The sequence below is a fragment of the Rhipicephalus microplus genome, chromosome 3, assembly GCF_043290135.1.
Source record: "Rhipicephalus microplus isolate Deutch F79 chromosome 3, USDA_Rmic, whole genome shotgun sequence".
NCBI classification, from domain to species: domain Eukaryota; kingdom Metazoa; phylum Arthropoda; class Arachnida; order Ixodida; family Ixodidae; genus Rhipicephalus; species Rhipicephalus microplus.
The window spans coordinates 98,316,377-98,343,551 of NC_134702.1; the positions used below are offsets into that span (position 1 = coordinate 98,316,377).

A 27,175-nucleotide genomic window follows, 5' to 3' on the forward strand; every position below is an offset into this window, starting at 1 on the left:
TCACACACTGCGCATTTTTTTTATTTTTTTTATCCGATGGCAGAAACAGCGCAGCATCAGGTGAATTCGCCGGGGCGATCACATCACGGTTACCGCGGCAACAACGGCATGTCCTCAAACGCCAACATCGTTGCTCGTCGCCGGACGAAGGGCTGGCGGTTTTCCTCGCCGCGATGAAATCGAATTTCATGCAAGGAACTCTCGTTACATGGGCAACAGCCAGCCGAAACCGAGCTCCGAGGAGTACCATCAGCCGCAGCCGTGTCGGAGATGGAGCTCGGCGCAGTCTCAGGTGAACAAGCGCACCCCCGAGCCGCTCTGCGCCTTCCCGTATGCAGGAAGTGGCGACGTGCGCCTATGTGTGCATGCCGCGCGAGCCGTCTTGTTACGGGTGCGTGCATCGGAATGTTCGCGGCGGTCCTTGTGGCGCGAGGCGCGCGCACACGCCTTTTAGGCGCGCGAGAATTCCTTTTGTGCTCTACGCTTGTCTGCCCAACTGGCGCAGCGCGTGAAAAAAAGTGGGTCTAAGGCGCGCTTTTTGCTCCCGTCCGTAGCAGCGTGCTTTCGCATCGCGTCGATGTGGTACGGGGAAAAAAAGAACGCTGTGTCTAAAGGTACGTCGGACGTACCCGAATACCAAAAGCTAAAGGTACGTCCGACGTACCCGAAACCGTGAGTCTAAAGATACTTCGGACGTACCAGAATACTAAAAGCTAAAGGTACGTCCGACGTGCGCTTTCTCGCAAGTTTTCACTCAAGCGACTCAAGTTCCACCTGCCCGTCCGTCGTTTTCAAGCAGTTCGCACGACTGACCTCTTAGACGCGCGGATCCGAGAAAAAAAAAGTTTTCGTCAACGAGTTTGTAGTTGGACGCGCAGACGTTGCACCGGTTACATCAGACGTTGCACGGGTTGCACTTTCTCGCCTACTCAAGCTTGGTTTATACCACGGAAATGTTTATTCCTCCGTGGTTTACACGCAGCTATTATATCGCTTGATTAGGAAAAAAAAAAAGTTTTCGCCATCGGGTCGATTTCGATGCAAGTAGTACAAATCAATCCATTCCAATCCAGTTCTTGGAGTCCGTCCGAGTCTGTCAGGTGTTCTGTGAGTCTGTCTTATCCATAGTCTTATCCGTCCTACTTGTGTGGCGCCATTCTCCCGTCTCTTCAGTCAGCGTGTTACAGGTGTTCTGTGGTGACCGTTCCGCAGCACGTGCGGCGCCAGTCAAGTGTTCCCGTTCCGCAGCTCGTGTGATGGCTGGCAGCAAAATGAAAGTTGGGGACAAATTTCCAACGTTCAGGGAACTGGAAGCTGCTGTGAAAGGATACAGTGAAGAGAAGTTCGTGCAGTTTTACAAACGTGACTGTCGAACTGTCACAGCGGCGAAGACCAAAGTGAAGCGTTTTCTGAACGAACGACTTGGAATGTATCAGGTGGTTTACTGCTGTATCAAGGGGGGCAAGTCTTTCAAGAGCCGCAGCAAGGGGGAAAGAGATACCAGGTGAGGGCCAGCACTGGTCATTGTTTCCTTTGTGTTTCTTTCTGTGCTGCCAATCCACCATGGTCAGCGACGTGGTTGCGTTGTACACATCATGCATTTAGACGATTGTTTCCTGAGAGACATTGAGCATGTGACAACGGATCACTTTCAGCACCTTTCAGGCTGGATGTCCGGCGTTCGTGAAGTGCAGGGCCTCTGACGATGGGAACTTCCTGGAGGTTATTGAAATGAATGAGGACCACAACCATGAGTTATCGAAGGTATGGAGTTCCTAAGCATCCTTAAAAGTGTGCGACAGTATCTTAATGCCCTGTCCTTCATCCCTCACCATGTGTTGTTAAATTAAGCCAATACAGCTTTTGCTGTTACCTGTTCATATTGGTTAGTGAAGTTCAGTTCTGTTTTTTCACAGAAACAAACCTGAGTTTTGAGGTTATACAGGGTGACATGCACCACTGAAATATACTTTTGACGAAATGTTTGACGTGCTTACTTGATCGCGCAAAATGTTCTCGCTCAATTCTCATTGAGCTGGTAGCACCAGCACAGGGGATGCGAAGTTTTGCGATGTCAAATTAATGGGATCAAAGCAGTACATGCAGGTTCATTTCTTATTCACACTCAGAGGAATTCCTGCTGCATCATTATTACATTGAGGCAGATTAACTGCAACTTGCTTGTCATCAAAGCCGCCATTCTACAGTGCTACTACATTCAGGAACTGTGTCCTTGACATCACATGCGAGCCATATATAGGAAACACAGATTTACAGTTACAAGCATGATAAGGTGAGATTGAAGTGAGCTTGCTTGTGCTAAGAACCTAGATGCCATATATGCAGAATGTTGTCTGCACTTGTTTGCTTCACTCTGTGAGCTTGACATTGCATAATGCAGTTAACCTATAATTGCATATGTAGTTCAGTTTAACATTGAATGAAAAGTTTATTTTATTGCAGTTACTCTACAGCCACCTGCCACAAACCAGAGCATTAAGAGAACCAGGGGCCAAGGAGGAAGCCACACAGCTCTTGGCTTTGCATGCCAACAAGAAGTTGGTTAAGAAAAGGATAGAAGAAAAGACGGGGAAACTTGTCCTGCTCAAAGACTTGAGCAATGCGGCCTCTTCCCTCAGACCACAGACAAGGAATGACCTCATTAAGACTGCAGCTCTTCTGCAAAATGAGCATGGTAAGCACCTGATATTGTAGCACAAGTTTTTAAATAATTGCATCTGGGTTTTCCAGTGGGCTTCAGAGAAACTCGTATGTACAGTCGGCCAAATCTTTTACATTTAGACCATGAAATTTATTTCTACAGGTACAGACTACCACATCCTTGCTGATGGGGAAAACTTCCAAGGAATTTTGCTGTCCAATGAGTCTATGCGGTCAAATATGGATGCCTACCCAGAATTCCTAGGAATTGATGCCACCTACAAGCTTCTAGAAATACGAACACCAGTCTATGTGATGCACGTTGAAGACTCCAATGGAGACACAGAGACAGTATGTGTTGCAATTCTTGTGAATGAGTCTGCACCCACTATCAAATGGATGTTGGAAAAGTTCAAGGAACTGCACCCATCTTGGCCAAAAGTAAAGTGTGTCATGGCAGACAAGGACCTTTTGGAGCGTGACCTTCTCAAAGAAAGCTTCCCGCAGTCGAAGGTGCTCATCTGTGTGTTCCACACTTTAAAGACTTTTCGACGCGAGATTGCCTGCAACAAGATGAACATCACTGCAGAGGAAAGGGACCAAGCCCTGGCACTGCTCCAGAAGATGGTCCTGTCACGATCGAGTGAAAAATTTGAGGAGCTTCAACTGGAATTTGACAATAATGTTTGCCAAGAGATCCGCTCTTACTATGACAAAAACTGGCGTCCCATCAAGGATGAGTGGTACACTGGACCCAAGTTTATGTCTGAAAACTTTAACAACACTACCAACAACAGAATTGAAAGTCTGAACGCAAAACTGAAAAGTGTTATAAAAAAGAATAGCTCCCTTGAAGAGTTTGTGTGCTCACTTTTCACAGTATTGAACGCCTTGAGCGATGAACGTGACCACAGAGCATTGACAAGCATATCCAAAAGACCTTGCAAAGCACCTTCTAGCCCTGAAGAAGCTATGTATCAGGAATCATTGACTCCCTATGCCTTTAAGCTTGTAAGGGAGCAGATCTACCTGTCAGCCAAGCGAGTACCAAGTGACCAAAAAGCAGATGTGTTCACATTCGAGGCGTCGTCTGGCAACACGTCAACAACAAAAACTAACTGCAATTGTTCCTTTTGGAACGCTATGAGACTGCCATGCCGGCATGTGTTTGCAGTTAGGCGGACTCTGAACATTAGTCTCTTTGATGACAAACTTTTTCTAAAAAGGTGGTCCAAGGCATATTACTACTGTCATCAGAGAGCCTTCCTTTCTCAAGAGAAGTGCACAACTGAACATTCCATTTCGGAGCAGGCTGCAAAACCTCGGAGGCCAATGTCGCAGCATGAGAAATACAGGGAGGTATTTCCTACATGCAAGTACATAGCTCAACTTGCTGCAGAAGAAACAGGTGAAAGATACCAGGGCCGTCTAAAAGTTTTGTTGGCACTCTCTGAGGCATGGGAGCAAGGGCGCGAAATTGAAATCGTGGAAGTGTTGCGTCATGAAGCCTCATCCCCTTCATCACCAGAGCAAGTCAGACGCCAGCTGGAGCTGACTGTGTCCGTAGAAGAGAATGCAGAGTCACCCAAAGCTGCATCAGGTGAGGATTGGGACACGTCTGAAACTGCAGATCAGAATAATTCACATGATCAACCAGATCTGCCTCAAGCACCTTTAAGCCATACCGGGGCAGAACCACTTCATACCACTCCTGAGAAAGAGCAGCGTGCCCATAATGCAGGTGCATGCGAAACTCCTGATGAAGTGAGAAAGGCACAGCCACGCGAGAATACCTTGGCCCCTGCAAGCAGCGCCGGGCCTTCAGACTACATGCGCGAACGCCTCGGAAAGCTGAAAGTGCCCGCTAAGGTGAAGTCACGAGGTCGACCCAAAGGGGCGGAGAAAACCGTTATTGGGCTTCCACGACGGCGGCAGGGACCCCACAAATCAGCAGCAACACTGCAGCCATTTCGCGATCTGCCTCCTCAGGAAAAGGAGCTCAGGATCCTAAGTTGCTTAGTTCCTCAGGGCCTGCTAAGTGAGGTTCAGCAGGGGAAACTGCTACTCGGTGAGTTGTGAGATTTACCTTTATTTATGCTTAAATTTCCTATTTTGTTGCAACTTCAGTCGCTATCTAAGGTGTAGTACGAAGGTGTCTGATATCACCTATAGGGCTGCAACTACAGCTACATTCTGTAAGAATATTGAGTGTTCAATTCACAAAATAAACCTGAGCCCTAGAAATAAGTTCCCCTTGTTCAGATTCATAGCATTCTGTTGTACCTTAAAGCCATCTGATGGCAGGTTCAGAACACTTATTCAGTAATTTTTACAGGTGAGGACCAGGTGGAAACCATACCTTCCAGGATTCCAGAGACAATCCTCGACGAGGAAGTTCACCTTGACTGTGTCCAGAAATACTTCACTGAAGACGGCTGGACAGCTGTGCTGGCAACAGTCAAGGTGAAGAAGCAAACCATAAAGTGGAAATGCAACGAATGTCGGGACCTGTTAGAAGAGGACCCTTCTGTGATTTGTGACTTATGTTTGTGTTGGTTCCACCAAATCTGTACTTCACTGAGCAGCCGCAACAGGAATAGTTCCTGGTTTTGTGCGAAGTGTGTAGCAGCAGCCCAAATGTAAAGGAGCTGCTCCGTGAGTGGAACACAGCGATGGGAAACCTGCTGCAATTGCTCCTACGTGCTATATTTTGTTAAAGCTGGTCCATACATGCTACAAATGAGCAAAATTACTCCAACCTGCTACGTTTTGTGAAAGCTACTACATTAATGCTACAAATGAGCAGAATTGCTCCAAAGCTTCTACGCAAGCAGGGTTTGCTTCTACGCAAGCAGGGGAGCTCGCAAGCAGGGTTTGCTTAAGCACAACAAAAGATGGCTGAGTGTATGCCCCACTGGCATGCTTATAAAAAATGGAAGAAAGCTTAGTGCTGTTTCATGCGAGTGACATTTACATGTATTGTGTGTCTGTGTATTTGTTCCTATTATTCTTCATACAATTGTGATCCTTTGATTAAAGCTTGCATTAGTTGTGCCTTCAGTGAACACTGAATTCATTCATTGTATACATAGTTTGCATTGACGTCACCATGGCCGCCATCTTAGGGCCCCCAGCTACTTTGAGATGCTGGGTTAGCTCAAACGGTGACATAGGATTTGTGCCGGTGCCCTTCGCGTTCCTTTGATTCCCCACAGCGCGCCTTGCGAACAGAAGAAAGTGGGGACATCACAAAAGAACACGGGGACCGAACAACTGTGTGTCCTCCTCTGCAATGGTACTCTCTAATGACATAAAAAGTCACGGTTGCCGCCATCTCAGAGCACCCAGTGCAGAGAACCTGTCTGTGATGTCACGTGAAAACTATGTATAATAAGAGCATTAAAATGCTATCTGGCCTGTCTTTTTCGTTTTTGCAACCTGCTAAGGAGGAGATCATGAGAGCACCCAGGCGTAGGCGGCTAGCTAGTTAGTGATCTAACTTGGCTAACCAGATAAATAAATTCGTTTGGTTTGCTAAGAAATGCTTTGCATTTAAAAATCTTACATCTTGTTTTTTTCCCTGCAGTAATTAGCTAACGACCCGCTCATCTGGAAACCTCGTGGACTCAAGCGCGCTGGTTAGTTTTTGGGAGCCGGTCGCAGTTACGGTTTCAAAGGTCAGCGAGTAGGTCGGCTCCCAGAATGGTTTTCGTGCAAACTCAGCTGGCTACATAGGCGCATATCACACAAAACCGCGTTCGCGAGAGTACCGCACAGAACTCTTTGCCCGAAAATTGCTCTGCCGAGGGAAGGACATCAGCCTCTGTACTTACGTGCGAGCCTCCCCCTTTCCGTTCAAAAGATCTGCTAGGAGAGAACGGCACCGCCGACATCGACGCCGTTCGTCAACCACGCGATGCTCTAAGTTTTCCATTGTCACCGGTAGTACTCGCTCCCTGTCAGTCTTTTACGTGAGCAGGCTCGCACGAAGGCTCGTTTCTTCGTATATATGCAAAAATTGGTACGCGGTAGCCGTGGACCCACCCGGCAACTCCCGGCGTACGTCCGACGTATCTTTTTTTTTTTTTTTAGACTCAGTTTCGCGTACCCCCGACGTATCTTTAGACTCACGGTTTCGGGTACGTCGGACGTACCTTTAGCTTTTAGTAATCGGGTACGTCCGACGTATCTTTAGACTCACGGTTTCGGGTACGTCGGACGTACCTTTAGCTTTTGGTATTCGGGTACGTCCGACGTACCTTTAGACACACCGAAAAAAGAAACTGCGCGCGCTCGGGTCCCCTCATAATTGCCGGGAGCTTCAAGGTTATCGCATGCGCGAAGTCCCCGGGACCTCCGGATAACAATAGACGGGGTCTCTGCCGCCGAAGGACCACGCGAGGCGCAGCGTGCGATGGGCTGGCTCCGAAAGGTAACACCGCACGTTCGTTCTTGCACGCTGCGTCCGTCAATCGTAGTAATCCGATCCGCGAGTCCGTGGTACGCGCAAGAGCTGCGTGTACCCTTCTTTTTCTTCACGCTGTATTTTGCCATCACCGTAGCAAATGTACTCGGGGAACTAAAAAAAACAATGCCCCACAGGTGTGTCGTTCTTCTTAGATACCGCCTTTCTTAGACGAAGCTTTGACAGTTGCACTCTGGGAACTTTCAGAAATTACCAGCAAATTTTTAGGGCCAACGACAGCCAGACTGCTCATTATAACAGTTGTCGTACAATCGTCCAAAACAGACGACGCGTAGTGCATAATGTGTCTGTGCAGACTTTGACAGTTGCGTATTGCCGGTTGTCTGGAATGACCCGTTAGTGCTGATCAAATTATTTTCTCACTCATGCTCATTGATAGAGAAGTATATATGATATGCTAGCTACCATAGTGTAGCATGTATGATTTGCTAGGCATTACAAGGGTTTAAGATCAGCATGCAATAAACGAAGAGTATGTACCTGTACGCACAAGCCCTGGCACTTTTACTCTTAGCTTTTAAGAAATATCTGTGCATTGCAGTACTAAAAGTGACAGTTAAGGAGCACATATTTTGTCAACCGGGTTCACCATCGCAAAGTTTGTAAGTGGTATGCCTGCTTTTTCGTACTTAAGTGTACACACAAGCTTTGACAGTTGCATTCTTAGAACTTTTTAACATTGCCCAAACAATAAAGAACTTTGGAATACCATACGCAAAGCTTGCGAGCATAGCTTTAGTGTTTTTCATTTAACAAAAGCCCGCTAGAGTTTAGCGTATAATGGATTCGCAATGCACAGCCTTGCGTTGCACTGTTCTAAAACTCTCCGTTATCGTATTATTGTAAATTAAGCTGTATTTTATCAAGCAGGCTCACCACCACAACTTCAGCCACACATTCGACCAAAGCAGATGTATGCATAATATCCAAATTCCCTAGATAAATCAAAACACTGAAGCTCACAGCATTACGTATATCAGTACCCATTATTCACGTCTTATGGTTTGCTTGTGAAGGTGGCATCATTGGTGTTCTAGACATTTTGATGTACATTGTGCGTCTGGTTGACCTTCCTGCCTTTCATTTCTTCCCTTCCTCGTTCTCCTGATGTACATTTGCAAGAAATGTGCTTTATTATCTTATCAAAATAGAAAAAAGGTAATTTACACACCAGTTAGCTAGAAATTGTTAAGTAAAGTGTTTAGCCTTAATGATATGTCGATGGTGCAAAAATAGTCTACTTGTGTCAATATTGAGCTGCTATGTGTGATATCTTGACAACACAGTGAGCTCATTAAGTGCGCTAGTGCATTAACTGCTCATGCTGTACTATACTTCCCGACACCTGTTAGTTCGTGTCAGTGAGTGTATTTACAGGCTCGTTGCGAAGGCACAACTGGCATGTATACTCGGAAAGGAAGCGCTGGACGCGGAGCACTTAATGGAGCGTTTTCTTTCGGGGTCTTCATGCAATTTTCACTTTTTTCTTCATGAACCTTTACCAACATGCCCAGTTAACAGTCGCCCTATTATAGCTTTATAGGTCTAGTGCATGGAAGTGGGCTTAAGCCATAAAATGATGTTTGATTACTGCACATACATACATGCATTGCCCATTCACCTCATCTGATCAGAGTCAAGCACTGCAAGGCCAGAACTCAATCAATAGAAACACTGTAGTTTATATTTGTTATCATTTTGTATATACATAGTCACCATTACCTTCATTCATAGTGTCAGGTGAATGTTACTGAAGTAATGTGATAAATGTTAGAACGAAAATTTATGCATATCACTGGCACTGTTTATGGCTGTGTGATGATTTCAAAAGCATTTTGACAATGTTTGCGGCCTTAAATCTCTTTTAATATTGGAGCTGAGCGTTCAATGGCAGTGAACTGGTGCATGCCCTCAGAGCACAGCTTTCAGCCGGTGCTGTTATCTTCCCAATGCCATGTATAATTGAGCACGAAACCATCTCAAACACAATGCATGTATATTTTTGGAGTAAAAATGGGGATACAGCCTTACCAGCAGGTTCTAATCAGATGCAATGTCTGGGCTGTACAAAAGAAAACGTGGAATACATGATGCCATTCCCAAACACATGTCTAAAGCTGGTTTTCTAATTGATGTGAAGAGAGAATGAAAAGAGATGAAGGGCAGCGACGTTAATTGTCCTCTTGTCCACCCTGCATTGGTTGATGGAGTAAAAACTGAAGGAGAGGTTGTCTGTAATGAGGAATGCAAAGAAATGGGAGTAATGACATAGTTGCTTTGAATTTACAAGCCAGTTCCTTTTAACTACAGGCCTTCTAGTGTGATAAGCATAAATATGAGGAAGTCACTTGGTTTAGCATTTGTGTGAGAGGGGAATAGTTTGTTTCATTTCCTAGGAGTAGCAAGCTGCAGATGGAAGCGCTATGGTTACATGTAAGAGAGCTAGCAATGTAGTGAGCTGTAAAGAAGGTAGCGAAAAAGCCTTGGTGAGTATCTCTTAGTTCTTCTATGAGGGCAACTAAAACCCTTTCAGTTGTCTCTTCTACTCTATCAAGTTTTTTTTTTTTGTCTGACTCTGCACAGCTGAGCTGGGGAAGCAGCCAGAGTGTGCAGTCGGTGGCCAGTGCCCAGCGGTCATGGTCTCGGGCTTCCACCAGCCTGGGCCGTCGGCGTCAGCTGCGCTGGCAACCTCATCTGCCGACACTAGGCAGCGCAGTGCCAACGGGTGTGCCGGCAGCCTCTGTCGACCCCCTGGCCAAGACACCGTGGCCCGTGACGTTGGCTGAGGCCCTTTTTCTGCCGGAGTTTCCTGTTCGTAGCAAGTTGCATGAAGCTAACTTTCAGGTATGTTTGGTACTGTTGCTGTGGCTGTAGACCACAAGTTACACTTATAGCTATAGCATATTGGTGCTCAGAAATGTTTGAGTACTTAACTTAGATTGTTTGAAAAAGATCACAGCTTATCAAAATCAATTTGGAGCCACCTATTATTGTGGCTATTATGTTGAGCTGCTGAGCTTGAGGACGCTGGTTGATTTCCCTTCAGTGGTGACCAGTGCAAAAAAAAAAAACTTTATACAAAAACTATGGTGGTCGTGCAACAAGAATAGGTTCTGCTTACATATAGGTGTGCATTTTAAAATTAGTGCCAGTGATTATGCTGGAATGGACAATGACGCATCTCTAACAACACATTTCACCTGCAGACTAGATTTTTACAATCACCGACTGCACTTGCCACTGTCATTATGCTTAGAGTGTTCCAAATTTTGCTGTGTATAAGTTTTCCTGACAAGAAGTTAAGTTTTCACTCTAACTCTTTGGCTACTTAGTTCTTCGTTATCATCACTATGTGACAACATACATATGAATGTTGTTTCCCTTTCAGAAAGTCAAGCAGCTGTCTGGGAGCAAGTTTGGTTCAGTTTTTTTGGTGCGTGAGGCTGCTACGGGCAAGTGCTACGCCATGAAGGTGCGTCCATTTGCCTTGGAGTGTGCTCATTTCTGAATATCTTAAAATGAAGTGAACATCCCTTGTGTGTTCTCCTGGCATTTTTGGTAAGGAGGCTGTTTCGTGGGTTAGCATGAACGTGAGTGAGGTTATAGCTTGACTTCTTTTTTTATACTGGCTCCTGTGTAGTAAATTGACTTCTGTATCTTGCTGTTGTAGATGGTATTGAATGGTAAAAAATATCTATTGCCTATTTTAAGCCATGAATAACACTTCAAATTGTTTATGTTGTATTCACCCAATAATATATCAAAAGAAACCTGCCTTCTTTCAGTCCCTTTGAGTATTATTATTTTTTTTTTAATGTTCAAGGCACTTCTTTATTATTGGGATATTTTGATGTGATGAAAGAAGCTAATTGGAGCTTTTAAGTTTGATGTGACCTCATTTAGTTAATTTTATGGTGTATAGTTCTGCCTTACCTGCTTGGTTTGTCTGCTTGCATGAAGCAGAGTGAGTGAATGCTTGTGTGCGCTTGTAGTATGTGAATTTTTAAGACTGTTGTATTGTTGTGATAACATGCTGTCCCGAGTCCCGTTAACTAGAGAGGCGATCGCCGGGCGGGCTAATTCCAAGGGCCGAAGTATCGGCCCCCCGAACCGCACCACGAAAGCGTGGACAATTTAGAAGTGGTCCTATTTGGCGCGCCAGCGGACGCCGGCTGTGGCCCAAAGAACAAGTCAGAGCCGAGAGTTGATAAACAAAACAAAATGATATTCTCAATCATGGCAGATCAAAACAATACACAAATATGCACACTCGACAATAGTTGAATACGATATGTCACCAATTAAACAACTTACTACACAGTACAATCAGCCACACTCGCAATAACAGATACAAACAACAATACGCACTACAATGCAGTCGCATGCATCGAACAACCAAGACACTAAACGACTAAAGAGTTCTAAAACTCATTCAGTCCAAAGTCCTTGGAACAAAAGTCTGAATGATATCTTCCGAGAATCACTCACTCAAAGTCCAGCGTTGTTGTCATTCCGCTGCCCCCAAAGTTTCTCTTCCAGGAAACCTCGTGTCTTCAATTGGCCGCTCTCCAAGTACCAAACTTTTTCGCCGGTAACACGTCGGCTTCTCACGCGCAGCTGTTGCCACGCGTCTTCGCTCGCTGGCGGTAGACACACACTCCTGCCTGTAGCACGAGTCGTCACCCCTCAGGTGGAAATCCTCTTCTTCTCCTCTTTGTCACTGAGGACAAAAGGCTTCCCCGACAAGGCGGAACACCCTACGCACACTGGCGTGAAATTCCTTCTTCTCCTGCTTTGCCACTGAGGACAAAACCTTCACCGACGACACGGCGGGAAACCCTACGCACTCTGGCGCATACTTTCTTCTTCTCCTGATCTTCCATCTCTGCTGCTCGGTTAAATACCTTCCACGCTAGATTCCAGAAAATTCTCATCATTTCGTCGGCGCGATACGCAGCGAAGGCTGGGGAAAGCGCGAGACGGTTCGAGGGCCATCCGCGACAGATGACGCAACCCTGCATCACCACGCCCCTTTCCATCGAGAACCTCCCAGCACTTGCTCGGCCGTCCGTGTGAGGAGGTTCGTCGGCGAACCTACGCTTCCGAGGGGAGAGAGGCGCGCGCCCGGCGAGTCTTTGGATGCTTGTTTTCTTCTTTATTGTTGACCTTGAGGCGTCTCTCCGGCGCTTCGTCGCGAGAATCGGGCGGCGCGCCCTTTTTTGAGCGCTCGTTTTGTGACACATGCAGAAATGACAACAACACTTGTTGCTGTTTTCTATGACATGTACTCTCAAAACTGGCCCCTAGAAGCCTACAGGGTGAGGGATGGAAGGGCCATATTTCATTGATGTTTTTAGCAGAGTAGCAATGGTGTGTACTCTAGGAATAAGAGTCCTGTTACGGCCATAGTGTAGTTATGTCACAGCTATCATCTTCCAGTGTGGCTAATTCTTTTGCCAGGTCCTATCGAAAGCTCAAGTTGTAAGAGAGGAAGCCATACAGCAATGCAAAGATGAAGTCACTATACAGGTGATTGTTTCTTTACTTCTTTGTCCCCTCCAAATTGTTCAGATGGTTTATTAAATTTATGAACATGAACTGAGGTGTGCCATAAGCTTAATTGAGCATTCTTTTCTTATGCAGTGTGTGCCAAATTTGACACATTTGGTGTACGCATATATTTGATATGCCTCATGGCTATCTGTCAAATGTGAGCTCTGATCCGGGCATGTACCTAACTTTCACAAATTGATTTACAACCATTTTTTTTGTAAGCTTAAGTCGGAAAGTTTGAGGTACTGGTGATGCATGTCTGTCAGCCCTACTCAAATGCATGCATACAATTCACCATTTCTTGAGAGCTTAACGGGCTATCTTGCGTCCTGTAGAGCATATAATTTGAGAGGCAAGTTTCAAAATTCATGCGCCTGTTACACTGACAGTTGCACTTGTTGTTTCTTGCCTCCACACCAGGCTGTGCTGGGTCGGCATCCATTTGTGGTTCCCTGCACTCATCATTGGCAGACGCGGAAGCAGCTTTTTATAGGTGAGTTCTTCCCTGGAGAACTTGATCTCGTGCTTAGTTCGCTTAGGCATCATTTCATTCCTTTTTGCCCTTTTGTTCACTTACACACATTTCAACGGTATATCTAACTGGTTGCCATACTTACTTGTTATGTGCATGTGTATTCATTACTTGGCTCATGTTTACTGCACGGTGCAAGTTGATTGGCTGCCTGATACAATCGCTTGAGCAAAAACTAAATGAAGAAATTGACTAGTCGGTGCAGCATTACCCAGAGAATGCTATTTGCAAAACTACTCGTTTTTCGTATTTTATTTTAATTTGTAGAGGATGGGACATTTTTGCTTTGTCAACAGTCACAGAGTATGTTCCTCACGGCGAGCTCCGGCTGGCATGGAGAGCCCTGGGTGGCTTTTCGGAAGACCTCGTGCGAGTGCTCATAGCCGAGCTGGCTCTAGTCCTAGGTGAGTCACTGCTGTTGGCGTTTCTCAAAGGCTGAACTCGAGCGGAACATTATGTGTAGCAGCTTCTGGATTGTGCTCAAAAGTTTATTACCGCAGACTAACAATACGCTGGCAACCACTCACCCATAGGCTCCAGTGTTTGCAAGGAAGCATTGCTTCTGTTAAGGCAGGTCTAAACATCACACTGTCATTCATCGGGTACTTCTAAACTAGCTCATCAGCATTGTACTGAAGTGCCACCTCCCTGTCATTAGTACGAAAGTGCTATATGCACTATGAAGCCAAAATTCCGCATTCATATGGCAAGCTATGTTACTACCTCATTGCAGTAAAACTCGTAACAAAGTTATGATGTCATTAATAGGCTTGGACAAATGGTAAATTTTAGGTTCGAAGCCAATTTGAAGCAAATAAGAATTAGGCTATGACTTCGCTTTGGACTGGCCCCACAACACGGGCCACGACTTCACCTTTGATCGGCTTTTGGCCCCTGTTTCCATTGACGTCACAGCAGGCCACAACTTCGCTTTCGATCAGCCTCTCGGCTCCTCTCGCCTCCTCTCGCTTCATCGTTGCAGCGGGCTATTACTTCGCTTTACTGGCCTCGCGACACAGGCCACGATTTTGCCTTTGATCAGCTTCTCGACGCCGTTTTCACGGACGCCAAAGCAGGCCACCAGTTCACTTTCAACCGGTCTCTTGACTCCTCTCGCTTTGTCGTGGCAGATGGCCGCGACTTTGCCTTCGCCTAGCCTTTCGACTGCAACACTAGTATCTCACATCGCACTAACCCAGGCTACGCAGTTCGTCACGCACCAGTCTGTCGACAACTTGCCTGGAACCCACCCGCACCAGTTGAAGAGTTTCGGGTATATGCTGTAAAACCTGTCGCTGGCCACGCGGTCCACGGCACTTGGGTGTAAGGACTTGTCCAAAAGGTACGCCACGGAGAGTTCGATGTCCTAGGGAAACCCGAAGTGCATCAACTGCAAGGCCCCGGTTTCCAATGGCAGGAGCTGCAGCTCACCAAGGCAGTCATACTTCCCAGATCAAGAGTGTGAACGCATGTACTGCCTGTCACGCGGCACCCTGTACCTGAAGGATTTGCCCGAGAAGCAACAGTACGTAAAGCCCTACTACTCGTCGCACATGCTGCTGGAGCCCGATCCTGGCGGCAGGATCTTGAGTCTTCTGCCCTCAAGCACAACCAAGTCGGCAGTCGGGACGCTAAGCAGCAGCGCTGCTACAAACTGCACTCAACAGGGTACATGCACCCCATGACAGGTACGATGATGCCAAACACCACAAGAAGATGGCACCTTGTGCCAGAAACCTGCACCAGACGTACAATCACTACACCACGCAGTTAGAGCTATATGCCATACGCCTTATGCAGAAAAACAGTGGAAGCGAGGACACACCGTGATCGTCAAGTCATCGGGAGAAACTTGCAGTTATGTGTTCAAAAACGCAACCATGACTTGGATTCCTGCACCCGAAAACGTCAGCTCAATGTGGGCCATCGTTCGCGGCTCCGGTACGAACCGTGACGATCGGCTACTGGCCACAGAGTACGTTGAAGAATCTCCGCTGCCTTCGAAGGCGGCTTATGTTTCCGTCCTTGAAGAGGTCATTGCATAACAGAACCAGTATGCTTCAACATCATCATCCTCCTCGTCAAGGGAGGAAAAAGTATCGTCGTCAACCTTGGAGTCTTCATGCAGCTGGGAAACACGTGAGTGCCATTCACATGCTCAGGACCACCTGACACCCGAAGTGGTCAGGCAGAACATATTCGTGCAGCACCTGCAGAAGCTTGATATGAAACGCCAACAACATCCCAAGAATCACGCGGATTATCAGGAAACCTTCCGCGTCTATGAAAGCAGACTAACGTCAGACACCTCTGACTACAAGAAGTGGCGCGAGAAGTGCAGAAGCCACCAGCATGAAGTTTTACATTGTTTCAAGGCAACCAGAAGCGCCAAACTGGGAAGCAAGCGCATCTGGACAGGGGACAAAAGACTAAAGGGGACACGCAACGTGGTCGCGAAGTACTATGAACATCACAGCGGAGAATGGATGACTGCCCCCGCAAGAGGAGCCGCCACTTCGCCTAGCTTCATCGTCATTGGCGAAGCCCTTCCGTTGCCGTTTACCACCTTTTGGCAGACTCACTTAGTGCTTTTTTGAAACGTGCACAACTTTGGTCGCCGCGGGAGTGTGTTATCAATAAAGGAGAAAAAAAGGGGTGGCGAGCAGGAGCGAGAGCCTTGGGTGCTAACTCGCTCACTTGTTTTGTTGGCCTTCGATGCAGCCAGACATCCGGGTCTCCTCTTCGTTTTTAACAATAATGAAATCCAATGAACATTTTGTAGTAGTTGAGAGCTTTTTATGAATGCAGCCAGATTCTTTGCATCTGTACAACTGTCTTTCTTTTTTTTTTTGTTGCAGACTTTCTACATTGTGCTGGTGTCATTTACAGAGACCTCAAGGTGAATACGTTTTATTTCTGCATAAATTATATTTGCAGCGAAAGTGAGCAAAGGAAGGCAGAGAAGCGGCCCTATTTGATAGAAAAGTTGCATTATTGCAGTACATCGCCAGCATTTCCTTGAAAGTAATGAAGCCTAGTCAGTCCAACAGCTGTCAAATGGGCTCTATACTTCAATAAAAACTAGCGTAGTATGAATTCAATTTTATGCTTGACATCTCTAACAATATTAAGGCACTGCAGCATATATATGTTTATTGCTTACCAAAAGGAAATGGCATAGAGTTAGTGCTGTTAATTTTATTTAATCTGCATGTTCATATGTGTTTAAAATGTTATCTGATTTTGCTCATTCCATTGTAAAAGGGTGGTGATTCGGTCTCTTGGATGCTATGATTCTTCGAAAGGGAGTAAGACCTCGTCAGGCACTTCGACTTTTGCCCTTCTCTTAAACCATTCTCTATATTATTACAATTCAAAGGATTTCTATTTCAATTCATAAAGGTTCTGTTACTGCAGTTCCATTTTAATTTTGATAATGGTATTGTTCGTTTGTATCGATTTATTTTAAGCCGCTTACAAAAGTTTGCCATCGTTGCTCACATGATGTCTGATTTGCAGATGGAGAATGTCCTGCTTAATGAGGATGGTGAGTCATCTTTGGTGTGTTATATAATACCTCGCTAATAATAGTTCTGAATTTTCAGCAAGTGCTGCTGCATTATGTTATTGTGCACATAAACTGACCCCCCCCCCCCCCCCCTCCTTTTTTTTTTTTTTTTGCCTCCAGGCCACATCCAGTTGATTGACTTCGGCCTCGCCCGATGGCTCAGTTACTGTGCTCGAGCACAGACAGTGTGCGGCACAATGCAATTCATGGGTGAGCATGAACCTTAGAAATATGCCTGTTAGGAAGCTATCATTTCGCTTTGTCATTTTCTGTATCTCTAACATTGTTGCTGTCCTTCGGTGCGCATTACTTTGTAGAGTTTAATCAAAATGAAGCTTTCAGAACATGTAATTTATAGAGATTCTGCTCAGTGTATTCTTTGGCATGCCTGTTCCTCCTTGAAATCTGGAACACAGGCTGGCATAATGTAAAAAAACTAACTAAAATATAGTAAATTCTACATTCTCAGAAAATATGGCTGCTAAATATAGATGTTTGTGCAGTACGCTGCCTTCCTTAATTTCGAATCATCCTGAGCTGCAAATGTAAATGGGATTTTCGTATCGGAATGGGAGTTTCGTGTCGTGAGAACTTTTTCGGATGTTGGGGTTTGTTGCAGTATTTAACATCCGCAGTAAGATGTCGGTGCTATATGAGTGCCAAATTACAGTCTCTTGTGCACTTATTGAGAGACAGCATAAACATTTGTGGAGAAAGGATGAGAGGTTTGCTGAATATGAACCTTATCTAGCCTGCTACGCTTTTCAGAGGGAATGAGCACCTGTCTCGTGTCTTTTTGTCTGTGTCCAGCTTTTCGTTTGCTATGCCTCGCCGTGAATCTATACCTGCTCGCCCAATACACCACTTCAGGATGAAAAAGTATAGGGGAGAGGTGGGAATGGACAGGCGCAAGAGTATGAATGCAGTTTAGGATGTAGAATGTTTTAGGTTACCGGTGGATCTAGCAGTGTGAAATTTGCAGGCGATTGCCCCACCCTGTGAATGTAGTGTGCTCCTTATAATATGCAGATATGCAGGAACGGGACACATTAGCTAAAGGAAAGATTAGGTGAGCACAAAACATGCCGAGGATGATATTAGTTTCATAGCAACGTTATAGTTTCGAACGAACACAAGTATATTTTATCAAATACTAGGCTTGTGCGAATAGTTATTTTGGTTGAATAATTTTGAGTTGAGTTCAGGTACACTCGACCCTCATCATAGCAAAGTTGTATCTTATGCAAAAGTTTGTTTGTTACATCCAAAAATTTGTTATAAAGGTTTATTTCTAACACTATGTCCATTACAAGACTATTTCTCATTCACTTCCTTATAACCAATATTTTGTGATATATTTCACATATTTAAAGAAAAATGGGCATATTTCTCTTGACCCAAATAACTGCACATTGTGTGTGTGTGTGTGTGTGTGTGTGTGTGTGTGTGTGTGTGGGTGTGTGTGTGTGCGTGTGTGTGTGTGTGTGTGCGTGTGTGTGTGTGTGTGTGTGTGTGTGTGTGTGTGTGTGTGTGTGTGTGTGTGTGTGTGTGTGTGTGTGTGTGTGTGTAAGGGAAAGGAGTGTATACCTAAGGGCTCGTTTTTCCGTGTTTTGACATAATATTAATGAGATCTAACAGACAATAATGCCAGTGAATGTATAGGGGAAGTTATTAGAACCAATGTAATGTAAATAAGAAGAAAGAAAAGTGGGTAAACAAATAACTTGCCGTGAGCAGAAATCGAACCTTCGAATAACGCGTTCGATGCCCAACCATTGAGCTATCATGGCAGCTATTCCCCCAGCCACTTTATTGGGTTTTTATGTGAATTTAAACATGGGAGTGTCAGTCAGCACCATCTGTAGCCATGGCGGCAAGTGTGGAACACCCTTTTATGAGCCTGTGTGGCGTCACGTAGCACGTGAACTTATTGCAAGCGAGCACCTGACGAATAGTCCCTCGTATACAACCTAACGGCACCAAGTCTGCCAGTACAAGACCCTCGTTAATGAATAAGGGAAAGAAGTGTATGCCTAAGGGCTCATTTTTCTGTGTTTTGATACAATAATAATGAGATCTAACAGACAATAATGCCAAGGAATGTATAGGGTAAGCTATTCGAACCAATGTAATGTAAATAAGAAGAAAGAAAAGTGGGTGAAAAAATAACTTGCCATGAGCAGGAATCGATATATATATATATATATATATATATATATATTGAAGTAATGTCTGTACTAATGCTATTCTTTTTGGTTCAAAAAAAGAAAAAAACAACTTTAAATAGCAGCTGAATTTGACTTTTGGTAGAATGCAAGTGATAACATGTAAACTATGTTACATTTTTCAATTTACTATACTTGGAGCAAACAAGCAGGCATAACAAGCTTTTAAACTAAAAAAAAAATTGGCTAGCGATTTGAAGTATTTGGTACTCTACTATGGGAGAGCCGGAATCCATCGTGGGTGTTTAGAAAAAAATGTCCCCACCGTCACGGATGGAATCGTGAGGACATTTGAATGCATTGATGATGTCCATAACGATGTTTCGCACGCGAGAAGCCAGCATTAGAAGAATAATGTTTCTTTTATTACATCCTGCAGCAATAGCGCTGTTAGGCGCACGTGGCATTTTTCTGTTGCGAGAAACGCGGTATGTGTTTCCAGCTCTAGTAGCTAGTGTGCACGGTCATAAAATACTATGAAGTCACCAAAACAAACAGCATTCTCGGCTTGGTGTTGGCGTTTTGAGCACACATTTCCGGATGTTCTTGAGAGCCACCCAGCCAGCAAACGGTCGAAAGTGAGGCACGAGCAGATGGGAAAGCGGGGTGCAGGGAGGAGAGAGAGTCAACGGCGAGTGAAGGAGCGGCGAAGCACTGTACCTACATTCTCGCACCACATGCTCCGGTTGCTAGGGGCGAGGATAAGCACGCGCACCCACAGCTGTTGCTATGGGAGAGAGGGAGAGATAACATCTGCTGGCACGTGGACACCTTAACATCTCTCTCTCTCTCTCTCGCCGTGGACAACGCCGGGTGCCTGACATAGCCCGACTAAGAAATGCATTCGCATTTAAAATGATGGATTGGTGCGAGGTTAGTATGTTCATTGGTCCCTGTATAGATGTTTTTATGGCAAATCACCCATTTACAGCTGTGAAACCACCTTTACAAACAATCACATGCAAGGGTTTGTTCATGTGCTACGCGCCCAGCCGCAAAGCACGCGGACAGCTGCTGCAGCCAAGTGGAGGGTGAAAGAGCGTTGCCGATTCACTCATTTGCCCCCCCCCCCCCCCCCCCTTTCTGCTTGTGTGCCGCAGCTGACCCGGCACGAGTGTTGCGGCTGGGCGAGTAGCACATGAAGAGGCCCTGAAATTCACCTTAATGCTTTCATGGCTTAGCACCTCTCCACTGCAGCGAAACTACCTTTGCAGGGGGGTTACATGCGGACAAATAACACCTACTCGTGCGAAATTTTCAAGAATTGAAATTTGGATCAAAGTGAATTTGAAAACAGCAATATTCATTCAAATATTCAAAGCATTCTAATATTCACACAAACTTATCAAATACTATATATTTTTATATGCATATTTGTGTCATGCAAGTTTATTCCCGAATTTAGACTTGTGTTACTCAAAAAGCTTATGTGCATAGTACCTGCTATTTTGCTTCTGCCTCCTGGTGATGTAGATACATATAGATAAGTGTCCCAGATCAAAACTCTTTTCATTTTAATCACTCTTTTTTGTATACGGTTGTATAATTGGAACGTTTAGAGGCTGTGCTCGGTTTTTCATGCTTGGTTGCTCTTCCCTTTTTGCAGCACCCGAAGTCCTGGCAGCTCAACCGTACTCTCATGCCGCGGACTGGTGGTCTCTGGGCATCATGATGTATGCGCTGCTGGTGGGGAGGGTACGTCCATAAACATTTTACATTAGGCCCCTCTGTAATTGTGTTAAAACTTTTTGTCCTTCGTATTTGAGTGTTTCGTTATGGCTGTTGTTAAGTTAATCCTAAATTTAATTTGTTATGCCTTCGGAGCCCTCCACTACGGCGTCTCTTATGGTGGTTTTGGGACGTTAAACCCCACATATCAATCAATCAATTTGTCATGCCTTATTTTTATGGATTATTTTTGTGCTACAACAAAATTGTAACTGCTGGCTTTCGGCAAACTTCTCGCCCTTTCTATGTAAATATTTTCTTCATTTCTTAATAGGTGCGCACAAGATTTTAATTTGACTACGTGACACTCACATCAAACTGTAGGTGTTAAATAGTGAGATAAATTATTGGCATTGGTCATAGAAAAGCAAATATTTGCTTGCACATAGATCACGATCACAAGAATTGTCAAATAAATAGTTATTTACAAATTGTTTGAACACCTGGCTTGCTGGAATTGCACTATCTTATTTAGTCTTTTGTGCAAATTTATTACGAAGTGAATGTGTTCTGGCAACAGAAATTTTTGGCGTTGCCATCAATTACAGTGAATCTATGACCACCTCAAAGTACTCTGAGCTGGCAGGCAGAACTTTGAATGAACCAGCTGAATATGTTCGGAGTACAGACACCAAATCTAAATTTGTTTTGTGTACCAAATTGTGTACCAGAACGAAACCCAGAGTATCTCGTCAAAAGTCCAACTGCACTTGATGGATTCAAGAGAATAAGCAGGTTAAGAATCAAAGGAAAACGAATTTTTTCTGCCATTCAGAACATAAAGGTGTACATTGCACTTAAGGCCTTTCTTTTTTTCACTCTCTCTTTTTTTGTTACAGTATCCAGTTGAAGGCACTGGGGACCATGTGCAGATGAAGCAGTTGGTGACCAATGCCAATTACGACCTTCCCGAGGAGTTCTCCGACAATGCACGGAAACTATGTCGAAAGGTTGGTTTCACGTGTCTGTTTTTGTAGAGGATTTCTCTAAACTTTATATCTTTAATGACAAGCCTGTGGTGCGCGAAGCCTCAAACTTTAGTGCAGCATCAATTAGAGGTTGCTGACCACTGGCGTTCATTTCACCAGTGTGCACAGTTCTTGTAGCCACTGCAGCAACGAAAAGGAAATGTTCAGGTCGTTCCTCAACCTCAAATAAAACTTTTCAGTAATCAAAAGCATTGTTTTTTTTTGTGTGCTTTGTGGTGTAAGGAGCACAACAAAAAGCTGCCTTTTCATCACTTTGCAAATTCTTGGTGCGTGTAATGCTCCTCACCTGCAATTTTGAGCTGACTGCCGAACGGGTCGGTTATATTGGTGGTGCCGTGCCTAAAGTTGTACTATTGTGAGCAATATGAGCCCGAACACGTGAGCGCCTGAGAAATAGTCTTGAACCCTACATCGGCTGATTCACGGCATCCGCTGTTGGAGACAAAGGCGAAGGGGCACCGCGCTTCCGCTAGCTGTTTATGCTCCAGTCTCGATATTGTTGCTGCAAAGTGGGAGCGTGTCAGTAGCTGCCAGCAGCGATGCGAATTCAGATCAATGTGCCAAGCCCAACGAAATGACCGAACAGGCTATGCAAAAGCTGAGATGTGGGCTGTGACATAGCCTGTCGTGATTCACAGACCATGCTTGTGTTATATCTGGATGGTGCTGGCTGAGGCTTTTGATATGCCTGTCTTTTTATTTTGTTTTTGTGAAATTGCTTTTTTTTGCATTATAAGCTTGCGGCCGATGGCACACAATCGGCTGCTGCTTTGCAGCAATGCTAGCAAAGCGGGAGTGTCAACAGTAAGCAGCATAGTTCCCCTTAATTCCCCTTCGGTTTTGGCGGTGCCATTCACGTATGACGATATCTCGGTTTTGTGGCTATTTGCCATGTGCTCGCGTGTTCGAGCTCATATTGCTTGTGATAGTACATGCTGCTGTGGATGAGTTTGCAGGCTTCATTCTCACTCACAGTGTGGGCAGAGTGTGAAGCACTCGCATATAGTGATAGTCCCACCTGTAGTCGAAACAACGAAGCATTTCTGAACTATTAGTGTCAAATAATCTAGCGACAACTGTGTTTGCAATGTGCTTATTTGCTTATGCATTTAAGCCATCACCAACAACAAGTGATGACATTTTTGAAGGTTAGTTAAATAGAAGTTTCATACTGTAAAAGCTCGTTAACACGGATCACGAGATCGGTGAAAATGTCCAGGTCAACCGAATTCTGGATTATCGAATGAATCATCAAAGCGAAAGGAAAATGTGCTCGGCACAGACAAACCTTTATTTCATAAAAAGCTGCGTCAACTTTGTCTGCCTCATCATCGGAATTAGTGCTAGAACGATCTTCTTCAATCCCGTGCGGGGGTGGTGTGCACGCTCGCTGTCATGAGAACTGATGGAGAACTCCGCAAAGACAGCGAGAGCTTTGGCGGCCTTCTGTACCGTGCGATGTCGCGTCGGCTCATCTTAAATGTCATCATCGAAACAGTGATTCTGATCCTCTTCAAGCATTTCCGATAACATGTCATCATCAGTCAGCAAACCAGCAACAACCACACCATCATCAACGCACACAAATGCAGCCCGGGAATGTAACGACGGTTTTTATGTCAAAGCGCCGACTTGCCCAACAGTCAACTCATTTGATGTACCCGAGCTGCACATGCTATGTGCAAAGTCACTACGCAAAGAAATCAGCAGCGTAGGCATCGCGGCAACTGGGGTAGTGGCGGCTGCGCAAACTGTCTCGTGCAGCGCATTTCGCAGGCACTGGATGCAGCGGCGGCCCAAGTGCTTCCACCAGGTGGTTACTAGTGCCATCTGGCCACTTCCTTCCTCATTCACTGCTGTCATGATCATATTCTGCAGCTGTTCATTCGGTTTCAGTTTCTCCAAAACTGCGGTTCCTCCGGCGGCGGAGCCGGGGCTTTATGCTTTCAGTGACCAGAATCGGTTACCGAAAGCATGAAGCTCCGATAGCCTTCTCTGGAATTGTCCAAGTTAACCTGTGCGCGTCTAAATCCCTCCGAAATAATGAGAATTTCACACCACTGAAATATGCACAGTTTTGCTGGGACCGCGCCACGTGTCCGAGTTAACAAGATTCGGATAAATGAGCTTTTACTGTAACATCAATACAACACTGAATAATAGATGCCGGAATGCCATGCATGGCTAATTTGTTTGCATACGAAAGTCTTATTTACGGTTTCTTATTGTTTCTTGTAGCTTTTGTGCAAGCTCCCTCACAAGCGCCTCCAGTCGCTTCACCAGCTCAAGTGGGAACCATTCTTTCGAGAACTCAACTTTGACGACGTTCTCCACAAGAAAGTGAGCAGCAATCGTTGCATATTGAAGCTGTTGTTTTACAAAATTTTGGCACTGTTGGTTTCTAAATAAATAAATTTTTGAACGCGACAGTTTTTTTCAATTGAACTATGTCAAAACTGATGCCGTAAAGACCCATAATGCACTGCTTGTTTGTATGTGTCTGAAGACTGGCATTTCATGCGAACTACTTTTTCATCTGTGTTTCAGATCTCTCCTAAAACGCTGTTACAAGTGCAGCTTGAAAAATCGGGCAAAAGCACACCGTAAGTGGCATTCTACGTAATTTCGTGCTGTGCGTGAATGCTCGTGTATGTACAGTGCAGTGCTTATGGTTCGAAACTCATCAGCGAAACTTTTGGTGCAACGACCAGTATGTGCAAATGCTCGAGACAACTGCGCGTGTTGCTACTAATCTGGCTTTAAAGCTAACGTTGGCTTTGATGTAAGCTTTCAGAGTCCAAATTGAAATCACACTGATAACGACGTGAATTGAAGACAACGGAAATGAAAGTATGTGAATTACTTTCACATAAATTGTTTTGTTGCAATTTGCTACCACTGTACATGTTTTCATGACAATAAAACAGCAAAGGAACAAGCACATTATTAAGTGGATAGATCGAAAGATAACTTGTACTGTTTGGGCGTGAAAAATAAACATGGTAATTCACTGTGCTGTGTTAGAAGTTTTTGCCTTTAATTGTTTGAACATACTGAATCTTCCCAATGTACCACTGCACTAAGAAAATTATTCTTACACATTCAATGCGGTGTGTTGACATTTTTGGTGATGATGCAATTTTTGCGACTCTGTCATATTCTGTAATTTAATCATCAAGAGTCTGTAACCATTTTATGCCTTTAGTGGGGTTCTGTCTTTCCTTTTTAACTACGATTTCCCCTTTTGTTTTTCCAGAGGTATTGGTGTGCTGGCAGAATCTCAGGACAGTACCAAAGTTGCCGTAAGTGTCGACCATATAGTAAACTGTCAGTTCATTGCTTTTTCTGATCAGCATTTCTATTAAGAACATCACATAGCGTAGCTATGCTTTGTTGCCGATTGATTTTTCATTGAGCCAGTTGGATCAATGGAACCAGCCGAAGCAATAAAATACCACTTACTTGACCCTCATTCATTCAGAAAAATATTCATAAATTACAACTCATTCTGTGAACCCACAAATGCGAACGAAAATTACTTGCGTGTGGGTCTGGCTCAATCAGTATTTGGTCGTGAGTGATTCGCACGACTTCCGGGGCACTTTGAGCTCGGAACGCCACAACTATGCAATGCAAAAGTGCTGACGTGGTGAGGGTGGTGTATTTGGCCGACCAGAATGAAGCAGCGGAGCCCGCACAGCTGTTTTCATCAGCGGGAGCCTTACAGGAGTGACAGAAACGCTTTCAACCTCGCCATTTGTCTTAATTTGCCACATGCCTTCAGGACTGCATTGTCACCATCCGCAATCATAGCGAAAGCGTTATTGTAGGAATTGTCTATATGTTAGTTCATTGCAAGGTGGGCAATCACACGAAACACTGCAGAAGCAGTCGTGAATGAAGTGATTCAATGGCATCCTGCAGCATCAACAAGCTGGCTGCATTCTGATAAATGATTGGTTGCTGGCCAGCTCACTGGCAAGAAATCGATATGCAACCTGCCAATGCACCTGATCTGCCTGGTATACTTCTTAATTCTGAGCAATATCCAGATTGTGCAAGAGCTAGTATAAGTCATGCAAGAAGTAGCCTCTCCCGCACTGTGAAAAGAAAATCATGATAACTGAAAACACTGGTTCTAGAGTTTCCTTTTTGCAAGCTGATAAATGCAAATAATAAAGTTTTTTGTTGCACCTTTGCTCACTATGCATGTGCCATATCAGTAAGGCAATAGCCAAGACTGGTTTCTTTTGTGCAAAATGCTCACAGCAGCGCTAGCATAGGGGATGATGGAAAATTATTGATGTTTTTTTTGGTTTCGGCTTTAGTTTGCAGGCTTTTCATGCCTCGTCAAGTCGTGAAGGTTGCCACGGCAGCAGTGCCTTTTGCCGAGTCATCAAGCACCTGAATGAATCACTGCAATCTCAAGGGAGTCATCAGAATCTCCACGTCAGTGCCTTCATCACTTTTGCCTAACAACACATCAAGCGAGACCAAGAAAGACTGGCAGTGGGCTGGGAGCCCGACTTCATTTACTCTATATTATGATGCTTCACAAAAGGAAACCGTTTGTTCACACTGCGACATCAGTCGCAAAGCATGAAACTTTTGGCACATGGGATGCCTATTTAATCTCATTTTTTTAACTTGTTATGCTTAAAAAAGTCCAGTGGTGAGTAATACTGTATTTACTCGCATAATGAACACACTCGCATATAAACGCACCCCCTACATTCATCAGCTGCAGTCTCGCTAACCGACACCTGTACCTCCACACCTGTTGGATCTCATCCGTTTTTTTTTGTTGTTGTTGTTATTATGCCAACCGCCTCGACTCCCTCCCTCTCCCCGCCACCCTTCACCCATTGCTGCATGCTGTATTTTTCTATTTGTGTATGGCACGTCTCCTTTCTCTTTTATCTGTGTGCCACAGTGAGGCTCACCAACGATGTGAGTGTAGAGACATCGCAGCTGATAAGCACACAGCGAGCAAAGGTCACGAAACTGCCTATGCCAACCGACGGTCGCTTCCTGCAAATACCAAACTTTAAGGCCCAACGACGTGCACGCGATTTTCGAGTGACGACAGGATTTGCTGTCGCGAAGGGTCATTCGTCGCAATCGCATCACAAGTTCCTGGAAAACCAGAAAAAATCACTTGTCACCCAGAAGAGATCCAGACGATTTTCGCAACATTGTAGCACCCCCGTTTTTCGCTTTGTTTGTTCTTTGTGCATAAAGGAACTTCTCATGTGGAAGCGAGGTGGCAACCGTATTTTGTTGTTAATCTTGTTATCGATGGTTTGTTTTGATGCTTTGAGGGTAGCTTGCTGCAATGTTTATTGGTTGCTACAATGTAAACGTCATGATGGTTGTCGTGCGAGGTTGTCGCGAAGTTGGCAAAGTGTGTTGTAGCGTCGTAGCTCATGCTTA

The 27,175-nt window shown here is 44.9% G+C and overlaps 2 protein-coding genes across 2 annotated transcripts; both read left to right on the forward strand.

The window, feature by feature from the left end:
* LOC119159772 (ribosomal protein S6 kinase-related protein) lies at positions 1-26,705 on the forward strand. Its single transcript, XM_037412626.2, has 15 exons — positions 1-292; positions 9,731-9,991; positions 10,536-10,619; positions 12,608-12,676; positions 13,121-13,193; positions 13,529-13,636; positions 16,091-16,131; positions 16,752-16,779; positions 16,921-17,010; positions 20,632-20,720; positions 21,593-21,703; positions 23,981-24,082; positions 24,290-24,345; positions 24,999-25,044; positions 26,071-26,705. The coding sequence occupies exons 1-15, from the start codon at positions 209-211 to the stop codon at positions 26,101-26,103; spliced, it is 1,275 nt and encodes a 424-aa protein (XP_037268523.2). The 5' UTR covers positions 1-208; the 3' UTR covers positions 26,104-26,705.
* LOC119161400 (zinc finger SWIM domain-containing protein 3-like) lies at positions 587-5,726 on the forward strand. Its single transcript, XM_037413839.2, has 5 exons — positions 587-1,504; positions 1,656-1,764; positions 2,464-2,695; positions 2,825-4,729; positions 4,997-5,726. Exons 1-5 carry the CDS (start codon positions 1,257-1,259, stop codon positions 5,302-5,304), a joined length of 2,802 nt encoding a protein of 933 aa, XP_037269736.1. The 5' UTR covers positions 587-1,256; the 3' UTR covers positions 5,305-5,726.
* Positions 26,706-27,175: the final 470 nt, after the last annotated feature.